This window comes from Leptodactylus fuscus, chromosome 11 (assembly GCF_031893055.1).
Source record: "Leptodactylus fuscus isolate aLepFus1 chromosome 11, aLepFus1.hap2, whole genome shotgun sequence".
In the NCBI taxonomy this organism is placed as follows: Eukaryota; Metazoa; Chordata; class Amphibia; order Anura; family Leptodactylidae; genus Leptodactylus; species Leptodactylus fuscus.
The window spans coordinates 60,557,970-60,579,730 of NC_134275.1; the positions used below are offsets into that span (position 1 = coordinate 60,557,970).

General features: G+C 43.5%; 1 protein-coding gene across 5 annotated transcripts; it reads right to left on the reverse strand.

Annotated features, from left to right (window-relative positions):
- Positions 1 to 7,582: 7,582 nt before the first annotated feature.
- On the reverse strand, positions 7,583 to 21,503 carry TMLHE (trimethyllysine hydroxylase, epsilon). 5 transcript variants are annotated; one of them, XM_075260239.1, is made up of 9 exons: positions 21,433 to 21,503; positions 18,995 to 19,080; positions 16,706 to 16,884; positions 16,309 to 16,485; positions 15,680 to 15,959; positions 13,370 to 13,489; positions 11,689 to 11,925; positions 10,619 to 10,757; positions 7,584 to 7,993 (listed from the first exon to the last, which is right to left on the reverse strand). In XM_075260239.1, the coding sequence occupies exons 3-9, from the start codon at positions 16,881 to 16,883 to the stop codon at positions 7,862 to 7,864; spliced, it is 1,263 nt and encodes a 420-aa protein (XP_075116340.1). In that variant the 5' UTR covers position 16,884; positions 18,995 to 19,080; positions 21,433 to 21,503; the 3' UTR covers positions 7,584 to 7,861. The 5 variants fall into 5 exon arrangements, with proteins under 5 accessions (XP_075116343.1, XP_075116344.1, XP_075116341.1 ...); XM_075260242.1 differs by lacking the exons at positions 18,995 to 19,080; positions 21,433 to 21,503 and adding an exon at positions 17,200 to 17,302 and having other exon boundaries at positions 7,583 to 7,993; XM_075260243.1 differs by lacking the exons at positions 18,995 to 19,080; positions 21,433 to 21,503 and adding an exon at positions 17,112 to 17,129 and having other exon boundaries at positions 7,583 to 7,993.
- Between the last annotated feature and the right edge of the window lie 258 nt (positions 21,504 to 21,761).

The following is a 21,761-nucleotide window of genomic DNA, read 5'->3' on the forward strand; positions in this document are numbered from 1 at the left end:
ATCCCGACTCGGTGGTGTTTACGGCCTCCGCCCACACCAGCACCTGTCAGTCACTGGTCACACGGAAAGACCCTGCGTGGTATGGAAAGGATCAGAGGTTTATGCAAATCTGCCATGTTACTCCTGTGTGTACTGGAAGGACCTCAAGCTTCTTTGTACTGTGTGTATATGGAGAAGTGTTAGATACTCGTCTACGGTATCCTCAAAGTATTCCAACGCCTATTAACACCTACAGAATATTCTATAAACAGAAGTCAACATGACCTTGTTTATAATAACAAATGCTACATCATAGTCCTCACCAAAGAACTATCTTTTAGGCTGAGGCCCCACATGGTGGAAATGCATCTTTTTTGTTACAGATTTTGCTGCATTTTTATTTTTTTTACCCAAAGCCAGGAGTGGATTTAGCAGAAGGGAAAGTATAAGAAGCTCCTTTATGTTTCCTGTTCCCTTTGTAGCCACTACTGGGTTTGGCCCGAAAAACCGCAGCAAAATCAGTAACAAAAAAAGCCTCAGACTTAGAGGTTGTCCATGTTAGTTTTCTTTTATATGGCCTATGGTTAGAATTAGTGGGTTGGGTCAAAAAATTATTTATTTTTTAAGACATTCTATCATTAGAATCCCTTTTTCAGGAAATATCATGTCGGAATAGACTTAAGAAAGGCTATTCGTCCCCTACCTTTATATTTCTGGTCCGCGGCGCCGTTCCGTTGATATACCAGTTTTTCTCAGTATGCAAATGAATCTCCAGACAGCACAGGGGGAGTCCCCTGTGCTGCCTGAAGACTCTGAGAGACGACTCATCTTCTAGAGCTACATCTCTCTGCTGCGCCTCCATGTAGTCTTCTTACAGCGAGCCTGCGTTTCACAATCTAAATTCCGCGCATGCGCAGTCGACTCTGCTATCAGCCTTTGAGCAGAGCTAAATGCGCATGTCTGTTCAGCCAATTTACTGTGGCTGCTTACAGGAACAGTACGCTCGGGTAAGCGGCCACAGTAAAATGGCCCAACAGACATGCGCAGTCGGCTCTGCTTGAAGTGCGATGGGAGAGCTGACTGCACATACATGGAATGTAGATGCTGAATGCAGGATCTCCAGAAGAAGACTACACGGAGGCGCGGCGGAGAGACGCGGCTGTAGAAGATGGAGGCGTTGCTGGAGAGTCTTCAGGCAGCACAGGGGATGCCCCCTGTGCTGTCTGGAGATTGATTTGCATGCCGGGAAAAAATGGTATATTAACAGAACAGTGGCGCGGAGCAGAAATATAAAGGAAGGAGATGAATAGCCTTCCTTAAGGCTATTCTGATGTGGTATTACCTGAAAAAGGGATTCTAATGATATAATCCCTTTAATGCTCCATTAAAAACAGATGCACAATGGGTAACACTTGGCCACCAAAACAGGAAAAATTAGCAAATGGAAAATGGCCAACAAAGACGGACTTGAAAGTCCATTTTTCATGACTGTTAGACCTGTCACATGCATGAGGCCTTATTGTAGACGGATTATCTTCTCTTACATGTATTGTCTCCACCTGATAACCCAACCACAGTAAGGGCCCATTCACTTGACCGTGTATGCATCCAAGTTGGGGGCTGAGTTTATCACGGAATGAAGTCGTATGACACTTGGAGTGATACATTTGTGTCTAGCCATTCCATTCCAATAATCATCCATATTATCGGAACGGAATGGATTTGGAATCCCCATAGACGTAAACGTATAATGAAACGTACTCGGATGTCATCTGACTGCATTCACGACTCGGATGCACACTCGGTCTTGTGCACAAGCCCTAAGGAAATCATGGCTGGCTTTCTGTTTTTGTAGCCTCAACTCTCCACAAATAGCGCCATTCTTATACACAGGCTGTGTCCGGTATTACCACTCAGTCTTAGCGACTTGACTATATTGTGATATCGCCATGGACCTATATTTAAAGTGACCGCATACTGTTTGTTTCTGTAGCACATTACATTTATTAGATTTTCAAAATTGTAATGAATTTTGATGACAATGAAATGAACCGAAAACTGGCTTCATTTAATATGACTCCGACAGGGTCTGAGCAGTAAGTGCTGGGCTGTTATATAGCCCACTAGTATATTTTTCTAGGTGGTGGCTTTTTTTCATGTGTACCTTGTTTTTGTTTTAATTGATTAAAAGTGACTTTCCTTAACATTGTTGTTGTTTATAGCGCTACTAAGTACAATCCTGTGATCCTTCTATCCCATAGCTGCATGCAAACTGAGAATCTTCTATTACAGCCAAGAGTCATATGTAAACCTCAGGGTACTAAGACCCTCACCAATTACAACTCTGCATCTGGACCAAGCCAAGCAAAATGTCTAAGGGTATGTTCACATGATAGTATGTTTCTTAGGTCGGGTTCACATTTGCGCCCGGTCTTCGCTTTAGCCAATCCGGCCAGTTCCGGCTTCTGACCCAAGAAACTGGACAGGGGACGGAAACCCAGGGGTCAGTTTTCAAACCCATTCACTGGAATGGGTTTGCGAAGTGACCACCCGTGTGAGTCTTCTGTCTGTCTGCAGCGAAACCGTTTTTTTTTTTTTTTTTTTTTTTTAGTTGGACATGCAGGACTTTGTGTCCAGTTAAAAAGTCTGGTTTCGCCGTGGACAGGAAGGAGACGCACACGGTCGTTATGATCTAATCTGCATGGAGTCTGTTAACTGGATGGAAGATGTCAGGCGAAAGATTTGGATATGTTGAACTCCAATAAACTCAAAGGGAACAGACAGTAGCGTATTCCCCTCTCCTCATTTAAATAAATGTGTCCCCTCGACCAAGCCAACCACATACACATATATATTGGGAGAAATAAGTGTTTACAAGTTATTCTATGAGTACATGTACCTTTATGGACAGGTGTCTGCTGCAGTCATTCAGTGACCTCAGAAACACATGTGGGTGGTCGGCTCGGTCGCCATTACAGAGGACCCAAAACCCCTGACCACCCACATGTTTTCTGAGGCCGCCGATCGCTGAGGCTTCCATGGGAGTGAGACACATCTTTAAAATACTGCAACTAGGGCCTGTGGGGCATAGCGTAGGTTAGCATGCTATTTTATAACCCTCTTTCCGTAACTCATTTTGGTCCAGGGGTCAGAATATCCCTTTAACAGAAAGTAAAAACTTTAGCACCGTATGGGAACCTACTTTTGGAAATCTCACACACAGTCCTATCAGGGTTGAAAGTGTAACCCACATTCAGTTTAGTCTTGTCTAGAGCAATAGTGAACACAAACCTGCTCAGATCCTTATTCCTATGGTCCAATGTCCACGACAGGTAGTTTGAGGCGTCCAATTATTCGTAGAAAACAATAGGACTGAATTATTTCCATTGTATAGGATTTCTTATCAGGTTTCGTGCTTTAGCTCAGTTTTTCAGTGTATGTGTGCGGTGGAGAAACTGAAACACTCAAGTCATTGCAAATGTTTTTGAGGTTTTCAACAAAAAAGCCACGAAGGAGTAAGAAGTTATATTCTAAGAAAAGGCAGAGACATTGTAACAGAGGAGAAGAACATAAAGCAGTAAAGCTACACCTAGAAAAAAAACAAGTCAACATAATCCTAGCCCAATATGGGGACATCATAATGCATCAAACAATATGGGGCAGATTTACGAATCCTGGGTGAAGATTCATGAGGTTTATCACATTGCTTGATCATCTGGTTTGCAATAAACCTTGTGCCGTGGATTCTGCGGTAAGATTGGGCAAGACATTTATGTTTTTCTCATCTCGGCTGCGACGTCCCACATCCCTTCCACTGAGGCCGACTGGTATAACTGGTATTAACCAGCAGGTTATAGTGTACTCACATTGTAGACATTAAATATATCCCCTAATGTGTTCTTTCCTCTTATAACGACTACCAGGAATATCATTCCATCCGAAATATAATGTTTATATATTTAAATAAACATAGAAGATACTTGGTAAACAACAACAAAAAACCTTACAAAATCTAAGTCCCATTTCAGAGATATATCTATTCCCCATTCAACCCTGTGTAGGAGAACAGAAGAGACACCTACGCCTGTCCCAAAATGATGCCTATAGCAGTTGTCCGCCACTTATCAGCCCCCACAGCTGTTAGCAAACTCCCACAAAGATAACATCCACCGTACTTGATCCGCTCATACTAAGACAGTATGAAAGAAGATGGCGCTCCCCGTGCTCCAAGCACAGCATTGTATTCCATGCAATGCCGCCTTTCTTCTCCTCCGCTTACAGGAGACCTCCACAAAAATGGCCGACTGAACACATCCATTGGCCATTTTGTGGTGGTCTCATGTACGAAGTGAAGGAGAATGGCCGACGGAGTAGAAGAAAGGCGACGTTGGATGGATGACAATGTTGTGCTCAGAGCACAGGAGGAACAACGTCACGTGGGCCAGTCAGATATAGTTAGAGGGCCAGATATGGCCCGTGGGCTGTACAATGCCCAGGTCTGGAATGAGAAACCAGGTCATGTATAGATAATCTGATTATAATCTGACAAAGTAACCACATTATAGGAATGTCTGATCCTTTATATTAAAGTTGGGATGGGATTGGTGGAAGATAATTTATGTAATGGAGGACGATCAAATTTATAAGCGTCAAATTCAGTACTTTGTGACGGCAATAGATAGCTGCGGCCTGATGCCTCCATGGACTACATTGAAACGTAGACGCTAGATATAGACCACCATGGTCACTTTGCACTGTAGCAACAGTATGCAAAGGAATTCTCTGGACGTATACAGAATCCCAATTCAGGGAGGTCAAACCCCCTCCCCCCCTTTAAAAATAAAAGTTTATTGTAAGGCTTGCACAACAGAGGAATGCCTGTAGTTTACCAGCAGCATCTTTTACATGAGAATACAACGTTCCCCACTTCCAGCTGCTGTACATTTCCATGTCGTCAGCGCCTGCTCCGTCACTGGATCCTCTTCTCACACTAGACGTGTATTTGTAGACACCGCATATAAAGGATTCTTTCCTGCCACCTGGGATATATACAAACAAGAGCCATCGCCCACATCGCGTTCTATCCCCATTCACTCTGCAATGCAATGACATCACACTGTATATCAGTATACCATCAGAATAAGCTTTACATTACCAGGGACCGGGTCATGAACAGAGAACACAAATCATACTAAGATTTTTATTTTTTTTTCTAATGCAGTATATAAACTGACTTCTGTGAAAAGTCACATGGATTGTCCTATGAGGGCGATCCCTGTCCATATGCCCCATTAGGCTACACCAACATCACAGAAGAGGGTCCTATGTATGTTGGGTTATTTTGCGTTGCAGCAGAAACAGTTGTCCAGTGATGGCCGATTGGCAGGAGTTTACACTTAAAACCATAGACCATCCCTTTAAAGAGGACCTTTCACCACCTCCAACAATTTTTTTTTATTTTTTTTACATCATTTAATAGGGACTGCTCTACTGATTCTGGCACGATCCGAATTTTTTTTCACTAATCCCCACCATTCTAGAGTAATCAATGCTATGAGTTTTGGTGCCCAATAAGCTACTATCAGGAGGGCGAAGTCAGGCAAGAGAAGACAAGGGGTGTGACTTTCAGCTCTGACACTAGCTGCTTTGATTGGAGCTCTGAATCACACCCCCTGCCTGACACCACCCACATGACATTACAGAGCTCATTAGATACCAAAACTAACTGTGCTTGTTACTCAGGAAGGGTGGGGGCTAGAGAGAAAATTCCACTGCATTGGAATTTGTGGAGTGGCAACTACTAACATATGCTAATAACGTGAATTGGTGGCTCAGCACGCTGGCCCCCCCAGTCTTAAAATAAAACCCTAAAACAGAATATGATCAACTTACCCATCGTGCATGGTGGGCAGGCATTCAGGGTCCGCCGTCTTCTTCAGCCACGCCTCCTCTTCGTGATGTTCTCGGGTCCAATCTAACTCGCGAACTGACATTGATCTAAAAAAAAAGCGTGGGCGCATGCGCAGTAGAAGCAGCATGCTACTGCGCATGCACCCACGCCATTCTTTAGATAGGAGGCAAGACGTTTCGTCGTTACGACGAGCCTGCTGCAGAACCTCATTTGCGGAACGCTATACAGTGTATAACATTTGGCAAATGAACGCTGATTCTGCAGCAGGCTCGTTCTTGCTAGGAGCAGGCAAGCGTGCCATTACCAGCTGCCTTTTTCTCATTGGAATGAATAGACCAGCGTTGATTGGCCGGTCAACGCTGGTTCTGCCAGAGGCTCGTCTGAGGAGGCGGAGTCTAAGATCGGACTATTCATTCCAATGAGAAAGAGGCAGCTGGTAACAGCACACTTGCCTGCTCCTAGCAAGGACGAGCCTGCTGCAGAATCAGCATTCATTTGCCGAATGCTATAAACTGTATTGCATTCAGCAAATGAGATTTTGCAGCAGGCTCGTCGTAACCATGAAACAGTATGCCTATACCCCAGGGTGCTGGACTTCTTACCCCCTCCTCCCCCAATGCAGCTGATGAAAGTAGCCCATGACATGACACTTTAGCAACCAGAAGAATTTGTAAAACGTATGTGAATGAAGGCATCAAAAATAAGAAAGCTCTGAATGGATTGCTCAATGCACCATGGAAATTGCAACAGTGAAGTGTGAAGTCGTGAAAACTGGAAATTCAACCCTAGAAGTGTCACATTACTAGAACATAGGCATTTCCAAAAATAAGAAATGTGTATAACCTAATATTTCATATTAATACAGCAATGGTGTATGAGGAACTATAGTGCTCATAGGATCAATATATTCCTAACATAGTAAGAATCAAGGGATTCAGAACATTTGAGGCTCAATATTTTTTGGTTTGGAATTTCAGGCTAGTTTGTACCCCTGGGCCCCTTTATCGTCACGCCAATTTTCATCTCTGCTTTATATTATAGTAGTAAATGGCCATTTTATTAGAAACACCAGCCCTTTTGTTATGGAAATTAGACATGTGATTATGAAGCGCAGCACAGAATTGAGGGACCACGTTTCTGTGGATCATTTGCGACGCGAACCCACATGAGAATGGGACCGTTGAGCATCTGGTCGTCTATGCTAGGCTACCAAGGGCCATTATTACAGAGGACCTTGTACTACAATCCAACACACTAAAGCTTCAGTAGTCACCACTCCACTGTTACCAGCACATCTGGAATATTTTCTCTAGCCCCCACCATTATTACACCATGCTGATGTGGTCGGGGGTGGGGAGAATACCAACAAATCCTTCTTGACAAGAGGTAGAGATGTTTGGTGATGTGTTCTTGGTATACTCAGTCTTCCCGATACCCGTTAAAGCCACAATGAATTGCTGCAGTTCTGAAGACCAAAGGAGATCCAACCAACTAGGGGATGTGTGCCATATAAAGTGGTCATCCAGTGACAAGGCACTTTATCATCTAATATATAAACAGAAAATTAGTTTGACAGTAAAGCTTTCCAGACTACCATACGAGGCTTCTCCTTAGTAGCCAACCAGATCTATCACTTTGGGCAAAGTCAAAGTTTGGTCAACTTGAGAGTTCTTAATATTGATGAGGTTCAAGACTCATCTGCTCACGTGGCCATATCACCAGAACCCAAGTAACAGCGCATTACTGAGGTCGTATCCGCTTCAGAATTAAAAGAAAAATACTGCAAATTTAGTGATTTCATCTGCTTATAATTAGAAAGGTTGACGTGCTTAGACAATAGGAATATGAAGCATCGAGTAACAAAAGACAATTACATTGGTGGAACCTTCCCATGAAGACAGAATCTGCTCGAGACAATAGGACATCGGTACGGGAAAATCAATTGGTTAAACGGCCTGCTCATCAATACGATCAGGCTTTGAGGCCCAAGTAGCGAGCCGTGTTCAGGACGTCATCCCGATTGAGGTAGCAACCACACAGTTGTCTGTAGCCAGTGAAGGATTCTCGCCCATGTAGCACTCTCCAGTTATCCACAAACAGCACCTGAAATAAGAGACGTTTGTTGAGGTTCAGGAGAACGACCACCATCTGGAAACAAGTTTTTAATTTTATCCCTTCCCCAGTCTCCTTGCACAACCCTATTAGCGTTCCATGAATAAGGACTAGAGATGAGCGAACACTGTTCGGATCAGCCGATCCGAACAGCACACTCCCATAGAAATGAATGGAAGCACCTGTGACGCTGACTTGGCCGGCCGGCGTCATAGGTGCATCCATTCATTTCTATGGGAGCGTGCTGTTCGCATCAGCTGATCTGAATAGTGTTTGCTCATCTCTAATAAGGACCAAACTTGTGTGAGGTATTAGTATGGAGGCATCAGAAAAACCTGTGCCGTATGCAATAGAATCGGAGACTTGCTCTTTGGAGGACAGTGCCTTGTTGAGCTCCTGATGGCAGCACATTTGCAAACAGGTCATGTGATTGACTAATATCGAATGGCCTGTGATATATAAAGGTCCTGCCAAATCGCTTTAAGCAGAAACTCCCTCCCCAATTTTTTTCTTTATATCTTAATATTTAGGTCGTGAGATATTCCTTTAAGATATGATAAATGAAATAGACGATACAGAAAGCACCACTTCCTGCTCAGCACAGAACCGCAGTAACTCGCTTTTTGTTGTCACTTCCTGTGAAGTAGTTTTTTTCTATTATACTGGAAACCATCTTGGCTGTGACACTGAACGTAGGCCGAGTTTTTTCTAGCTAAAACCTCTAGACTGGAATGGATGCATTGTTGAAGCTATACAACAACAACAACGCTCAAGGTAAGATAACCTCCTTTACCTTGGAAGACAGATTACTTTGTGCTTCTATTCCTGGAGGTTAGTGTAAATGCAGATATATGTACAGGCTCCTTTATGTATTCTATCTTTGTCTACAGATTTGATCCTATAGGTTATTCACACCCTGCAACAGTTATTGGTGCCAGTCCTTTTGGTTTGACTTAACCAGGTTATACATAGTCACTGAGGCCTCGTTCACATCCACATCGGTAATCTGTTCGGGGGAGTGGGCATGGGGATCCCTCTGAACAGACTAACGAACGCATTGGCATCTGGTGTACAGTGAAAGCACATGGACCCCATAGACTATAAAGGGGGGTCTGTGTGCTTTCCGCATGGAACACGTTTTTTCTAATGCAGCCCTTCCTATAAAGGCCTGCTGTGCCCCAGAAATATCCCCAGGAACTGAAGCTTTCTTGTCAAACTTCTCAGAGATCTATATGCATCAAAAACGACAAATATCACTTTCTGCACTGAAATATATGAGAGGAGTGTCAACATTTAAAGTACAAGCCTAAAGGAAGGATACTGATATCTGCCATGTATCTGCTATCAGCCATGATCATCAGATAAATCACCTGCACCACTAAGACAAACAGCACGATGTCAAGAACTTTCCACACCCCGGGGATCGTATCGCCTTTGCCATCTTTAACTGTAATAATTCACATTTCTCATCTCTTCCCATCTGCACAGCCATGACCCCTTCCTTCTTCTTGCTGTAACTTTGACCCTCTAAAATTTGTAACAGAACATTTTGCCTCCTCACTTTTCCAGCCCCATGAGTTTCCTAATTAAAGTTTTTTTTTTTTAATGTCCTTCCCCCTTTATACTATTGAAAGGCTCACAGGTGCCCTGCTGGCAATCCTTTGATGGACAGAGCACCTACCGCCACAGTATACACCATGACCACACATAGTGCAGCATCTCCTGCACTGGGACAGACTCCCTATGACATCATTGCACCCATATGTGCAGTCACCTTGTCTGTGGTCTCGACCTCTTGTAAAGTGTAAGCCTGAAGTGGCTTGTGGTTTACAAGATAGGAGCGCAGCAGGATGCATTTTAACTAGATCGGTGTCCTGGAGATGCTGAGCTACTTAAAAGTACAGCATGTATTAATGGCAGCCTTGAGGTGGCCCCACATGATTGTATTTTAATCACCCACCTTGGGCAAATTTTGTCTGATCCTGGAAAGCCCTTGAACATGGATTCCTGCTATTCAGAGGCCACTTCTCATGTCAAAGATAAATGATACCAAAATCTATTGTTCGGTGTCCATGAGTTCTCTAGTACCTCTTCAAAGGGGTTGTCCTGTTATGGACACTTCTCTATACACAGGACACCATGTACCCTAGTGATCTGCAGGAGGTGACAGTCTTGGAAGCCCCATAGAAATGAATGGAGCACCGGTCACACATTGGCATTCACAAGGAGGCCTTGGGGGATGTCGATTCCCAATCCTCCGGATCATTGGATGATCCAGGGGTGAAGCAGTTGGCGATCCAACACACAGGCCTCATCCTGTGGATAGGGCATTATGGTCCTTAACGAGACAACTCCTTTAAGTAGTTGTAAGAACACGGAAACAAGTTATTACTGAAATATCCACTGGACATCTGAGACCACCGTACTATGGCTGATCCAACAAGTAATCTGCAGCAGCTACCCAAAACCAGCAATGGTCACCAAGCTGTTATAATGGGAAAAGACCATCCAGTTTACTGCTAGGCAGATATAGAACAAGTGCTGCACAGATATACAATATACCACTGCCACCATACATTTTATGTACCGAGCGAGGATAGCATGGAAACCACTCACCGTTCCTGGTTTCAGCTTCACCCACAGCTCATTCTCCGGCTTCCTGAGCTCGGTGGTGAGGATGCGATGTGCAGTATACCATCGTCGCACTATATCGTAGGGTACTGTGTTAATGACGGAACGATCATAGTTATTGTACCTGAAAAAGAAATATACAGGTCATTCCATGGTGTTCCAGTGGTATACAGGGGGACCGGAGATACATATCCCTCTCCCAGGAACAGCTACACACATCTCTTATTTAGTAGATAGACCTTGCCGCCAATGGCCTTACTTATCAAGTTGCTTACCCTCTCCCGTCACTTGCTCTTGGTGACCATGCTACATGATCCTCTTATATGAAGGTAAATGCAAATAAAGCAAGATAAAAATGAAATAAAGAACAGACCTGTTTAAGGCTGGCGGATGGACACCACAGAAGAATAGGACCGATTACATGCTAGGCTGTGGCTGCAAAATATCTGACCAAGCGTGAATGTACCTCATCGTATTTATGGACCCCTCATCCCAACCTACCGCCTGTGACGCCATAATTTTCCTTGCTAGATATCAGTTTCGGCTGACAAATGGATTGAACCATCTGGATCACCAGCCCCACACCAAAGGATTGCTAGTTAATGGCTGTCCGTACTCCGTTCACATCCTGGGACTTGGTTGACCATTTGGATCCTGACTTGTGGTTTGCAATTACCGTACAAGTTACACAGGAGCGGCACAGACATTGTCATAGTCGACTTTTGGGTCAATGAACACATTCTGATAAAGGCACTTGCCAGAATGTGGTGGGGGGAATGTATACACCAGTCAGGAGCTGACGTAAACTTCCTATAGAACATATGCTGGCAAGACCTATAGTAAATTTGTCAGGTCAAGCTATCCAAATCCCCCCACCCACCCCTTCATGCTACACTGCCCACTTTTGTAAAGTGGTGACCAGGGCACAGAAAGTGAGAAGTGGAGGGATGGGTGCCGAAAATACACCACAACTTAGAGATTTCTCTCTATACACGCATATATAAGATATGACACAGTTCACACAAGGAATCACCAAGTGTACGGCTCCCACTCACCTAATCATATAAAGCTCTTTATTCCAAGGATAGACATTTAATACCGGGCCAATCCCGATCATGTGGTTGTGACAGTCTCTAACATGTTCTATGTACTCATGTCTCATGGGGATATTGCTGAGGATTTCAAAGTGTTCAGGGTGTTTTTCTCGTACTTGCTCAGCTGCATTGAAGCCGTCCACCAGGAGAGTGCGCCCCCCGGTGCCTTCATGACGCAGGCAATGAAAGAGCTGCATCCTGCAATAGTGAGAGACAGAATGATCAGTGCTATGCATAGCAATGAACAGTAATAAAACCAACAGTAACACCCAGAATAAAAGGGCAGACATGTACAGGGAAGTACCCCCATAGCTTTCTTCTCCTCAAACTCAATTACCAAGCAATGTGGCCATGAATTATTGGCATAGTACAGCAGCAGTCCTAATAAACCAGGCTTAGGTATAATAGGGGGCTAGGGAGATCACATTTTGGTTTAGTAGAAACACAAGGTTGCAATGTAGATGAGGGATAGGGAACCTTCGGCTCTCCAGCTGCTGTGAAACTACAACTCCCATCATGCTCCATTCACTTCCATGGGAGTTTCAAGAACAGCAGAACAAGTATGCATGCTGGGAGTTTTAGTTTTGCAACAGCTGGAGAGCCGTACGTTCCCTGCCCCTGATGTAGATGCTCAAAGGGTTGTTGGAGACTAACAATTAGTACCATATTCCTGGTATAGGGTCAGTAATTTGGCACGGATCAGGAGAGAAGAGAGCCAGAAGCAGAAGGCTCTGTACATTGTGTAGTTGGAGCTAACAATAGTGGTGCTCGACCACTGCCTGGTATACTGAGCGGTCTGCTTCTGGCTCTGTATACAAGAATATTTCCAGGATACAAGGTGGCATTTTGCAACTTTTAGGATAGTCTCCTAATACTATAAAGAACACTAGTGTATATATGCACATATAGAAGTCTTTATATGAAATAGTGATACCAGTCCCTTCTGTCACAACTGATGCAAAGATTGTGAAAAGAACACAGAAAATGCAAGCATAATCCTGAGGTAGATCCATCTGGACCTGGATTAGATTGGGACATCTTGGATAACTGAAGTATATTAGCTCATTATATACACTATTAACGGGAGAGGCCCAGTCACCAGGTCTGTAAAGCCCAATGTTATACATCATCTGTTAACCTCAAGATTTTGGGGTTTTGTTTCTCAAAATCCATTCAGCTGTTCCAGAGATCTAAGCCCTGTTGATGCAGAGTAGGGTATACTAGTCAAGGGGGCGGTGGTAACACTGGTTTCTCTAGGGGCAGGGTCTGTGTCATGTAGTGTTACCGCCCACTTGGCTATTAGACCATAATTGGCAGCAACACTAAAAGGGCTTATTTCTTTGGAACGGCTGAATGGATTTGAACAGGGCGACTGTGCCCATCAGATGTAGGTCACTGGGTTTATTAGATTTGGTGAAGGGTCTGTAAGGGATTGGTCTTCTGTAAACTGACCTAAAGTTAATTGAAGAGCATCTTCCAATCAGGAAAGCACTAAATACCAAAATGGCCATCACTAAATGATCTCACGTGTCCGCCTATTATACAGACAGCCCATTGAAATCAATAGGAGTCAGGATTTTTTGAAAAGCAATTGCTTAGATTACAGCAGGGGCCTTAGAATTAGGAAACAAAATTCACTTACCCACAAGGCTCCTGGAAGTAAGTGGTGTCTGTATGGCGGTCCAGAGCAAGCTTGGTATACGCTGTGTCTCCCCGTGAAAAGTCAGATTTGAGGTCCCACATTTTACCATAAATAGTCTCCCTGCAGACAGAGTGAATGCATTAATAATGATAGCAATGTACAGTACAAAGCAACATAATGGCAGATACAGGACAGTCAGCAATGGGGCACGACAAGGGGAGTAATAAATGGCTGAAGATACAGATACACAGCCAGCCAAGTCACAGAATCCCTTATCTGTATCATGACACTTTTTTATAATTTTATGACAGAAAAACTGAAAATTAGCTATAAGAAATGCTGTAAAAAGTTGTCTAAGAGGCAGCCAGATACGGGATCTATAACGTAGGGAGTGTTGGAGATTTAGGCAACACTGCTCCCTAGTGGTTATTAATAGGAAATACACATTTGTTGTCAGTGTTCTATAGTCTGGGTTACCCTTTAACCAGGAAAGATATCAACTAGCTTTTCCACAGACCCAGGGGGAAGATTTATAAAGACTGGTGCATTCCGTGTCAGTCTTCATGCTCCTTGGACAGGGGGATGCACATACCTTTGTATAGGCCTAGCACCTACACACATAGGTGTCAGCCATCCTATGTGCCATCAAATTAGCACAAATAATAAATCTAATAGAATGCCCACAAGATACCATGAAAGTGCTGTGGGTGGTGGAAACAAGACAAAAAAAAAAAAAAAAAAAAGTTACTCCCCTCTCCTGGACTCCATGCTCTTTACTTCATGTGATTGCACTTTAACGGTTACATGGCACTGTGACATGGCATCACAGGGCTCAGCAGTCCCCGATATCAAGTAGAAGTACAAAAGAGAGCAGGGAGCCAAGGAGAGATTTTTTTTTTTTTTTTTTTTTTTAGCGTTTCATCACCTTCCCTGGACCTCAGAGTATAAGCCAACCCCCCTAATTTTACCAAAAAAAAAACAAAAAAAAAAAAAAAAACAACTTATTGACTCGAGTATAAAGGGGAAGTGCAGCAGCTACTGGAAAATTTCAAAAATTAAAGTTGTTTTTGGGTGCAGTAGTTGCTGGGAAAGGGGTGGGGATGTTTTGGTTGTCCGTCGGCCCCCCCACTTGGAGCTCAGCCTGGCTGAGTATAGGGGATCTGTAGTACTCCTATTAACCCCTTCCCAACTGAACAGGAGCACTGCAGATACCCTATATTCAGTAGACCGGGCACTTTCAGACACAGGGATACCTAAACATGTATGTGTTTCATAAGCCGAAGGGGGCTTTTTGGGCACAAAAACTGTGCTTAAAAATTCGGCTTATTCTATATCAATTCTGCACACTCCCACAGATATGACATAGTATTACCTACCGATCTCTATTCACTCTACAGACCCTCTATTGTATGTATAACCGTACCCTCATGTATCTGTGTTCACCTTCCACATGTGCTACATTGACCTGCCTGGTGATTATCTTATACATACAACACATGTTTCTTGGTTAGTGCGTTTGGTCATCCATGAGTCTAAACCGACATGTCTTCCATCTTTATGTATCCTTATCTAGTGTCTCAGAATTTCTCTGGCCAGTCATGGATCCAATGGAAAAAGTTGGCACCATTTGACTTTAATTATGACTTCTACTGTTAGCAATGCTGTAAATAAGTCTCCATTTGACTTCTATGCTTGGCTAGGTTGCATAGATGTTTCTCTGTCAGGGGTCCACTGTGTTTGGTAACTGCGCCTAATGGCGAGACATGGTTCTAGTATACACTAGTGACAAATTCATATATATTAACATGGTTTTGCAATTTGGGAACCTGCACGTTCACCTCTTACTTGTGTTGTAGAGTCTGAGGAAGACCGTAATAGGGCCGAAACGTCACCGCATTGTTTGCATGATACTGTACCTAGTCACGTACATCAATTCTAATAAAATCTTGCAAGAAATTCTATCTGGAGTTTAAATAAATCAGTCACCCAAGTATATCCACAACTCCATATAGGATATACTAGTAAATATCCTGCACCTCACCCACAGATAACTCAATTGTGACACTAAGTATATCTTATACACCGCTATGCCACCCCTGCTACCTCTAGTGTCACCCCCTCTACCTCATAGATTGTAAGCTCTTGTGAGCAGGGCCCTCAGTCCCATTGTGTGAAATGACTTTCTTTGTAATGTATCTGAACCCTACAAATTGTACAGCGCTGCGGAATATGTTGGCGCTATATAAATAAAATGTATTATGTACATAGCTCAGTAATGTATGAAGTAGCTCCATAAGATGGAGAGGTTACCTGATATGACTTATTCTCTCTGCCACTTTCTCAGTCTCTTCTCGGCTGCCTGGAACATCATTGACAAAAGCGATACCATACAATAGGAAGTTCTGCAGAAAGGTTCTTAGTCCCTGGTCTGTCTCTAGGAAGTCCAAGTAACTGATGGCTGGAATATTTGCCTCTTTATAGGACTTGTCATTCCACAATATCCTCGGCTGAACAAGCTGCTGTTTCTGTCCTTCGTAACAATTCTGTGTCAACCATTCAAAGCCAAATCGTGTCTTGTGTCCATCCGGCCCTGAATAGGAGGAGAACAAGGATGCAAGTAGTAAAGCCATATAGGATATGCTGCAATACAGAAGCCATAAAGTGGACTTGGATTCAACATCAATCTATCGGTATACAGAACTTAAGAGTCAGAGGGCATGGGAGATCCTCTGTAAAGCACAGACGATATACACTTCTGTGTCTGCAAACTGTGCAAAATGAATGTGCATTTACACCGCTACAAGAGGATCTGCCTTTTTCTAAATAGTGGACGGTGTCTAGAATTGCATTGCAGCCCAGATTTAGAGAATTGTGGATAGAGATGGATGTCACATCAGATGCCATATTAATGCGAAAGCTCCTTGATTGTAAAGACTTACATGTTATGTATAGACTGGTCTCATCCTTTCGAACTTGTGCCGGTTTGATGTCCAGTTCCACGGTGGCCGTGTCCAGACTGCGTTGGTTGGTTTTGGTGTTATAGCATGAAGCTGAGCGACAGTGATCTCGTAGCCACACATAGTCAAGGCGCATGCAAGTGCCGGAATATAGAAGTTCTGGGGAAAGGCATAAATTAAACAGAGGACAAAAGGAAAAAATAAAAATCAAATATATATTAGTAAATTTTTAATAAAAAAAAATAAATTATATTATATATATTTTAATTTTTTGCAGTTGCTGTTGCCCACTATATACAGGTAAAGGATGGCATACACTCCTAACTAACACCAGACAATAGCTAAGTGTAGCTATGACGTTTCGGAAGTCTTGACTCACCTAAATGCTCATCATGTAGGACCCATGAGCACTCTGTAGCCTCTGGGGAAGTACTAAGCCACCGAACCACCGGAGAAGAACTTTGCAATCTGGGTGTCCATGGCTGCTGCTGTTTCACCACCTTGGTTAGAAGCCACCTGGCCTCTGGATAGAGCCGTGCCAGCCTGCGACACCACATGCTGCGAAGAGAATGAAAACAGAGGTGGGTAAGCCGGATTGTAGGAGAGGGGTAGTCTGCAGAGGGGAGGAGAAAGTGACCAACAGAGAATCACAACGGATAAACAACTAAGTATAAGAAGAAGAGAATAAACAAAGAATGAGCGGGAGAAAACCGGACAACCTAGTAAGATGTCAACACCTATTGTACAGAGGTTTCAGCTGAGTCCCTACAATCAGCAAAACGCACTCAAGCCCTTTTGTGTATTGCTCAGACCAAATCCGAAAATCAGCGTGTTCCCAAGCACAAGACATACAGCTGCTTGTACTGAACTCACATCTAGAGAACTTGGTTTAAAGCCAGAAGTCTGATCTTTCTAGTGCGAAAGGCAAAGCTAAGCAGCCGGTGAGCAGACACAGCTCGGATACACTAAACCCTTCACCAGTACAGGACTGTGTAGCAGGTGCCCCCCCCCCCGCCAGGCCCCTACTAATGATCCTACAGTGCACATCAAAAGCGACCCACAGACCTGGCGTCCTGCATAATTACATTACAACCAGGATTATACAGCAGAAAGGACACAAACAACTCCTGCACATTTTCAGTTGTAGGATATCCGGGCCAGTATTATTATATACATGTCCTGAGGCTGATCTGCTGGTTTAGGGCACTCGTAGCTGATCTGCGCCCTCACTTACAGGTGCTATTCATGTGACAACCACTTACCTAAATTAAGTTTTAGGAAAAAAATAAAAAAATATAAATCTGTTTAACACCATATGGAATGGCTTGAAATAAGTCCCTGACTTCAATGAAGAACTGTGCAGACACTGAGCGCGCCTTTATTAGGGCAGATGTGCCATTGTTACAGGTCTATATGGGACACTAAACCAAAAGGACCATAAGATTAGTGTCCCATATTGAACTGACAGGTTCCCTTTCAAGCCAGGAGAACATCAGTCCCAGCGTGAGCTTACAGCACAGACATGAAACCGAAACGCCCCAATGACTTCAGGTGCCTCATTTACATACAACATGAGACTTTCTAAAACTTCTATGCAGACGGGTAAGCAGGGACAAGTTTGGATTCATAGTCCAACAACCTACAGAATTGTGCTATTGGTTAATTATGCCAAAAGTTTCTGACAGGCTTAAGACAAATGGGGTCTTCCAATCCGTTGCAACACAATGGATGACTAGAGAGAGTCCTATGCACAATATCATCAGAATAGATCGGAAGTCCCATAGACGTGAGTGCGTCACAAAATGTGCTCTGATGACACCAAGATGTCACTAATTCATTCTGCTGCAAACTCGGCCCCATGCATGGTGTCTAAGGGTGCAGTTGCAGAGCTTTTAGAACCATACCTGGCCGCTACATAGTGTACAGAGCGGTGCTAGTTCTAATCCTCTTTTGCTGCTGCAATCAACTGATCGGTTGAGGTGTCAGGACATGGACCCCCACCAATCTGCAATAACCTATCCTAAGGATAACTACCAATTTTTAGCATGCCTTAGCCCTAATACTAATGCATAGTGTATGATGTGTATGCAGTCACTCCATTACTGGGCACATCCTTTACTTTATTCAGCTGCAGAACGAGACCCCGGGCTGATCATGTGAATGGCAGAATTACCTGACAATTCACACACCTGCTGGAAATCCCAGGTGTCTGTATGTGCACCATGCAGATTCACAGACCTGCATAAAGTGATTTCCATCTGGTGTGTGCGGGTCAGGCTGATGATCACATGACCACCCAGGGACCCGTTCTGCAGCTAAATAAAGAGTCTGCATTGTTCACTATACATTAACACGCCTTGTAATACCGGGCTAGAGATTATAAATCTCTGGAGATGGGATTTAACTCCATTATTTCTGTCTCGAGCTCGGGCAGAATCTTTTCTCAGCGTCTCCTAATCCAAGAGCAACTGTACGCAGCTACTAAACCAAACCAACCAGTCTTCTATGTATCAAGGTCAAGTACTCACAGACTGCCTTACAAGAACGGACAGGTCTCCCACCCCTCCTTTCCATCCATAAGAATGAATGAAGACTTCCAACAATCATAAAAAGCATCAAGTACACTGTGAAATAAGACAAGTGAATCAGAAGAAAGAAACCTACAAACCTTCTAAGGAGTCGCCTTCGGAGGTCCTCACCAAGAACCAGAACCTCAGCAGTAATCTCCGTTTACTCCTCCGGTATCAAAGGTTGCTAAGGAGCATAAAATACGATTGATGAGTAAACCAAAGTCTTCCATATTAACTTAGGACTGTACATATTGGGGTTAAAGGTTTAGCACATCACATTTAGCAGCCTGGTATAACACGTGGAGAGATTTAGATCAATAAAACGATATTAAATAAAGTTACGAAACCGGAATACGCATAAGGATGAGAGGTCGTACTATACTCCCTACAGGCAGAGGTTTGGAAAAAATTAGACCGCAGCAAGGGAAAATTCTAGTGCAAAACTGCTGCAGAAATCCAGAAGGTGCAGAGTTGGAAATACGCGGCAGAATGGAGGCAACATAGGAGGTGCATGATATAGAAGTGTAGGAAATCCACGTGCTGTTGTAGGGCTACAAGGTTGGTAGGTCAAAGCACTAACAGACTCTATGTAACAAATTATGTATTTAATTTGTTATATAATTGTAACAAAACATTAAATTTATTTTGAAGCCTGAATTCTCCAAAAACAGCTCCATCTCTGCAATTTAGGCCTGGTTCACATCTACGTTCGGGTGTCTGCTTAGGGACCCCCTGAACGGAAACCTAATTCACATAAAAAAAAAAAAAAAAAAAAAGTGGTTACCTAAGGAAACTTGCAGACGCCATAGAGAGAAAACATTTACTCTGCATATTTCATGCGGAAACCACAAGGACCCCATTATAGTCTATGGGTTTTCCAAGTAACCACTTATTAATGCGTATAGGTTTCCATTCAGGGGGTCCCCAAGTGGATTACCCAAAAAGGAAACCCGAACACAAATGTGAACTGGGCATAAGTGGTGTTAGATACCTGATCAAACAGTAACAAGGAGGGGAGATAGAAAAGGTACTAAAATAATTGCTGCTGTTATACTCTGCCACGCCATACTCTTTACTACATTTACACCAGTCTCTCACTCGCAACATCTGCCTGAAATCGGTGGATGAAAGTCCTGCACACACACAGCTTATTCCTCCACAGGTTTCAGTTTTAGAAAGACTCCATTCAATGGGGTCCCTCAAAACTAGTGAATTTGAAGTGTAACCTGTGGCATAAATCCAATGACCCTCCTATTAATAATCCACATTCAATACACAGGCAGCGCAGATTCGCACTCACATTAATAGATTAGATACTAATGGTTTACCCTATGCCTCAAATTTGAGGAATCCGTGAAAACTGGCACCTGGGGTGCAAAATGGCTGTGAAAATGAACTTTTTCACAGCCATTTTTACCATAGTCATCTGAACAGAGCCTTAAAGTGTATACAACTGTTCTCAGACAAAAAAGACTGAACATACCTCAGCAGTTTAGGTTAAAAGCCAATCATGCACATAACGTCAAATAGCAGAATGGAGATGAACTGTGGCCCGTTTAATGAGCAACCAGCAGATAGATTATATATATATATATATATATATATATATATATATATATATATATATATAAAATAAATAATCTCCATCCCCCGTGTATTACACACACTATATAGGAATAGAGGAAAACCCGTGAACTAACCCAAACCAGCATAAAGCACCCCATGTGCAAAGTTGGTTAAACAAGTTGTCCAGGATTATACATTTTAATGCAGGGGAGGGTTGGAAATTAAAAAATGCACTATAAGTTACCTGCACCCTCCTCCCCACCATCAGCTCAGCTACTCCATATATATATACAAAGCAGCTGCACTTGTGACCAAACTGCTCTTGGCTGTATACTACTGAGAGCGGCCCCATAGACTCCACATCAACGCCACAGCCACCCCATTATAAAGGGAGCAGCGGACGTGACAGGCGGCCCCGCACAGGAGGGAAGGCGACATGTTATGTTAATATTTATAATCCTGGACAGCCCCTACAAATATATAAAGGCAGGTATATATAAAGCCTTGGACATGGTGTGCAGGTACAATGACAGACCCCACCATAGTCCATAGGGTCCACCAGGCAGCACTGGCCTCCATCATGTGAGGGATCCAGCACTGCCACCATTTTCACTTGTCTGTTGCTATAAGGAAAGGTAAAGACAGAAATAGTACAGAAGTAAAGATTACACAGAAAAAGTTTGTAAGCGTGAATTTGCACCATAACATGACTTTACCAGGGGCTGCAACCTGTAGCCCCCCAAGGTTGCGAGGAAACTACAACTCCTAGCAAGTTCAAGCTCTCAGAACATGCTGGGAGTTGTAGTTCACAGAGGTACTTCAGTATATTAATCCATGAAAGAGCAAAAACAACCATGCACTTCAGTTATAGCATATATACCAGTGCAATACAACGCCATCAACCCCCTGCTGGTTAGTTCAATGCCCCCCTACCCCGCCTTACATTACCACAAAGCAGTGAGCAGCCTACCTGGCAAGACCTGAGCCCTTGGCGGCCGAGCTACTGAGCTTCACCTTTCAACTGGACAGCGCACTTCTGACCATACCACGACTTGTGGAAGTTGTAGTTCTTACATACCCAACACCAATTAAAAAGCGCATGACAAGAACTACAATATCCGGGATGCATTGCGTCCACTGAAAAGCGAGAAGCCATTGGCTGCGCTACTGACCAATCGGCGAACCTTCTAGGACGGCGGGAAATGTAGTTTAGTGAGCGGGTCAGCCTCATTACAGTGTGCTGGCGGGGGAACAAAGGCTGGACTACAATTCCCAGAAGTCTGTGCGGCTGCCGAATGA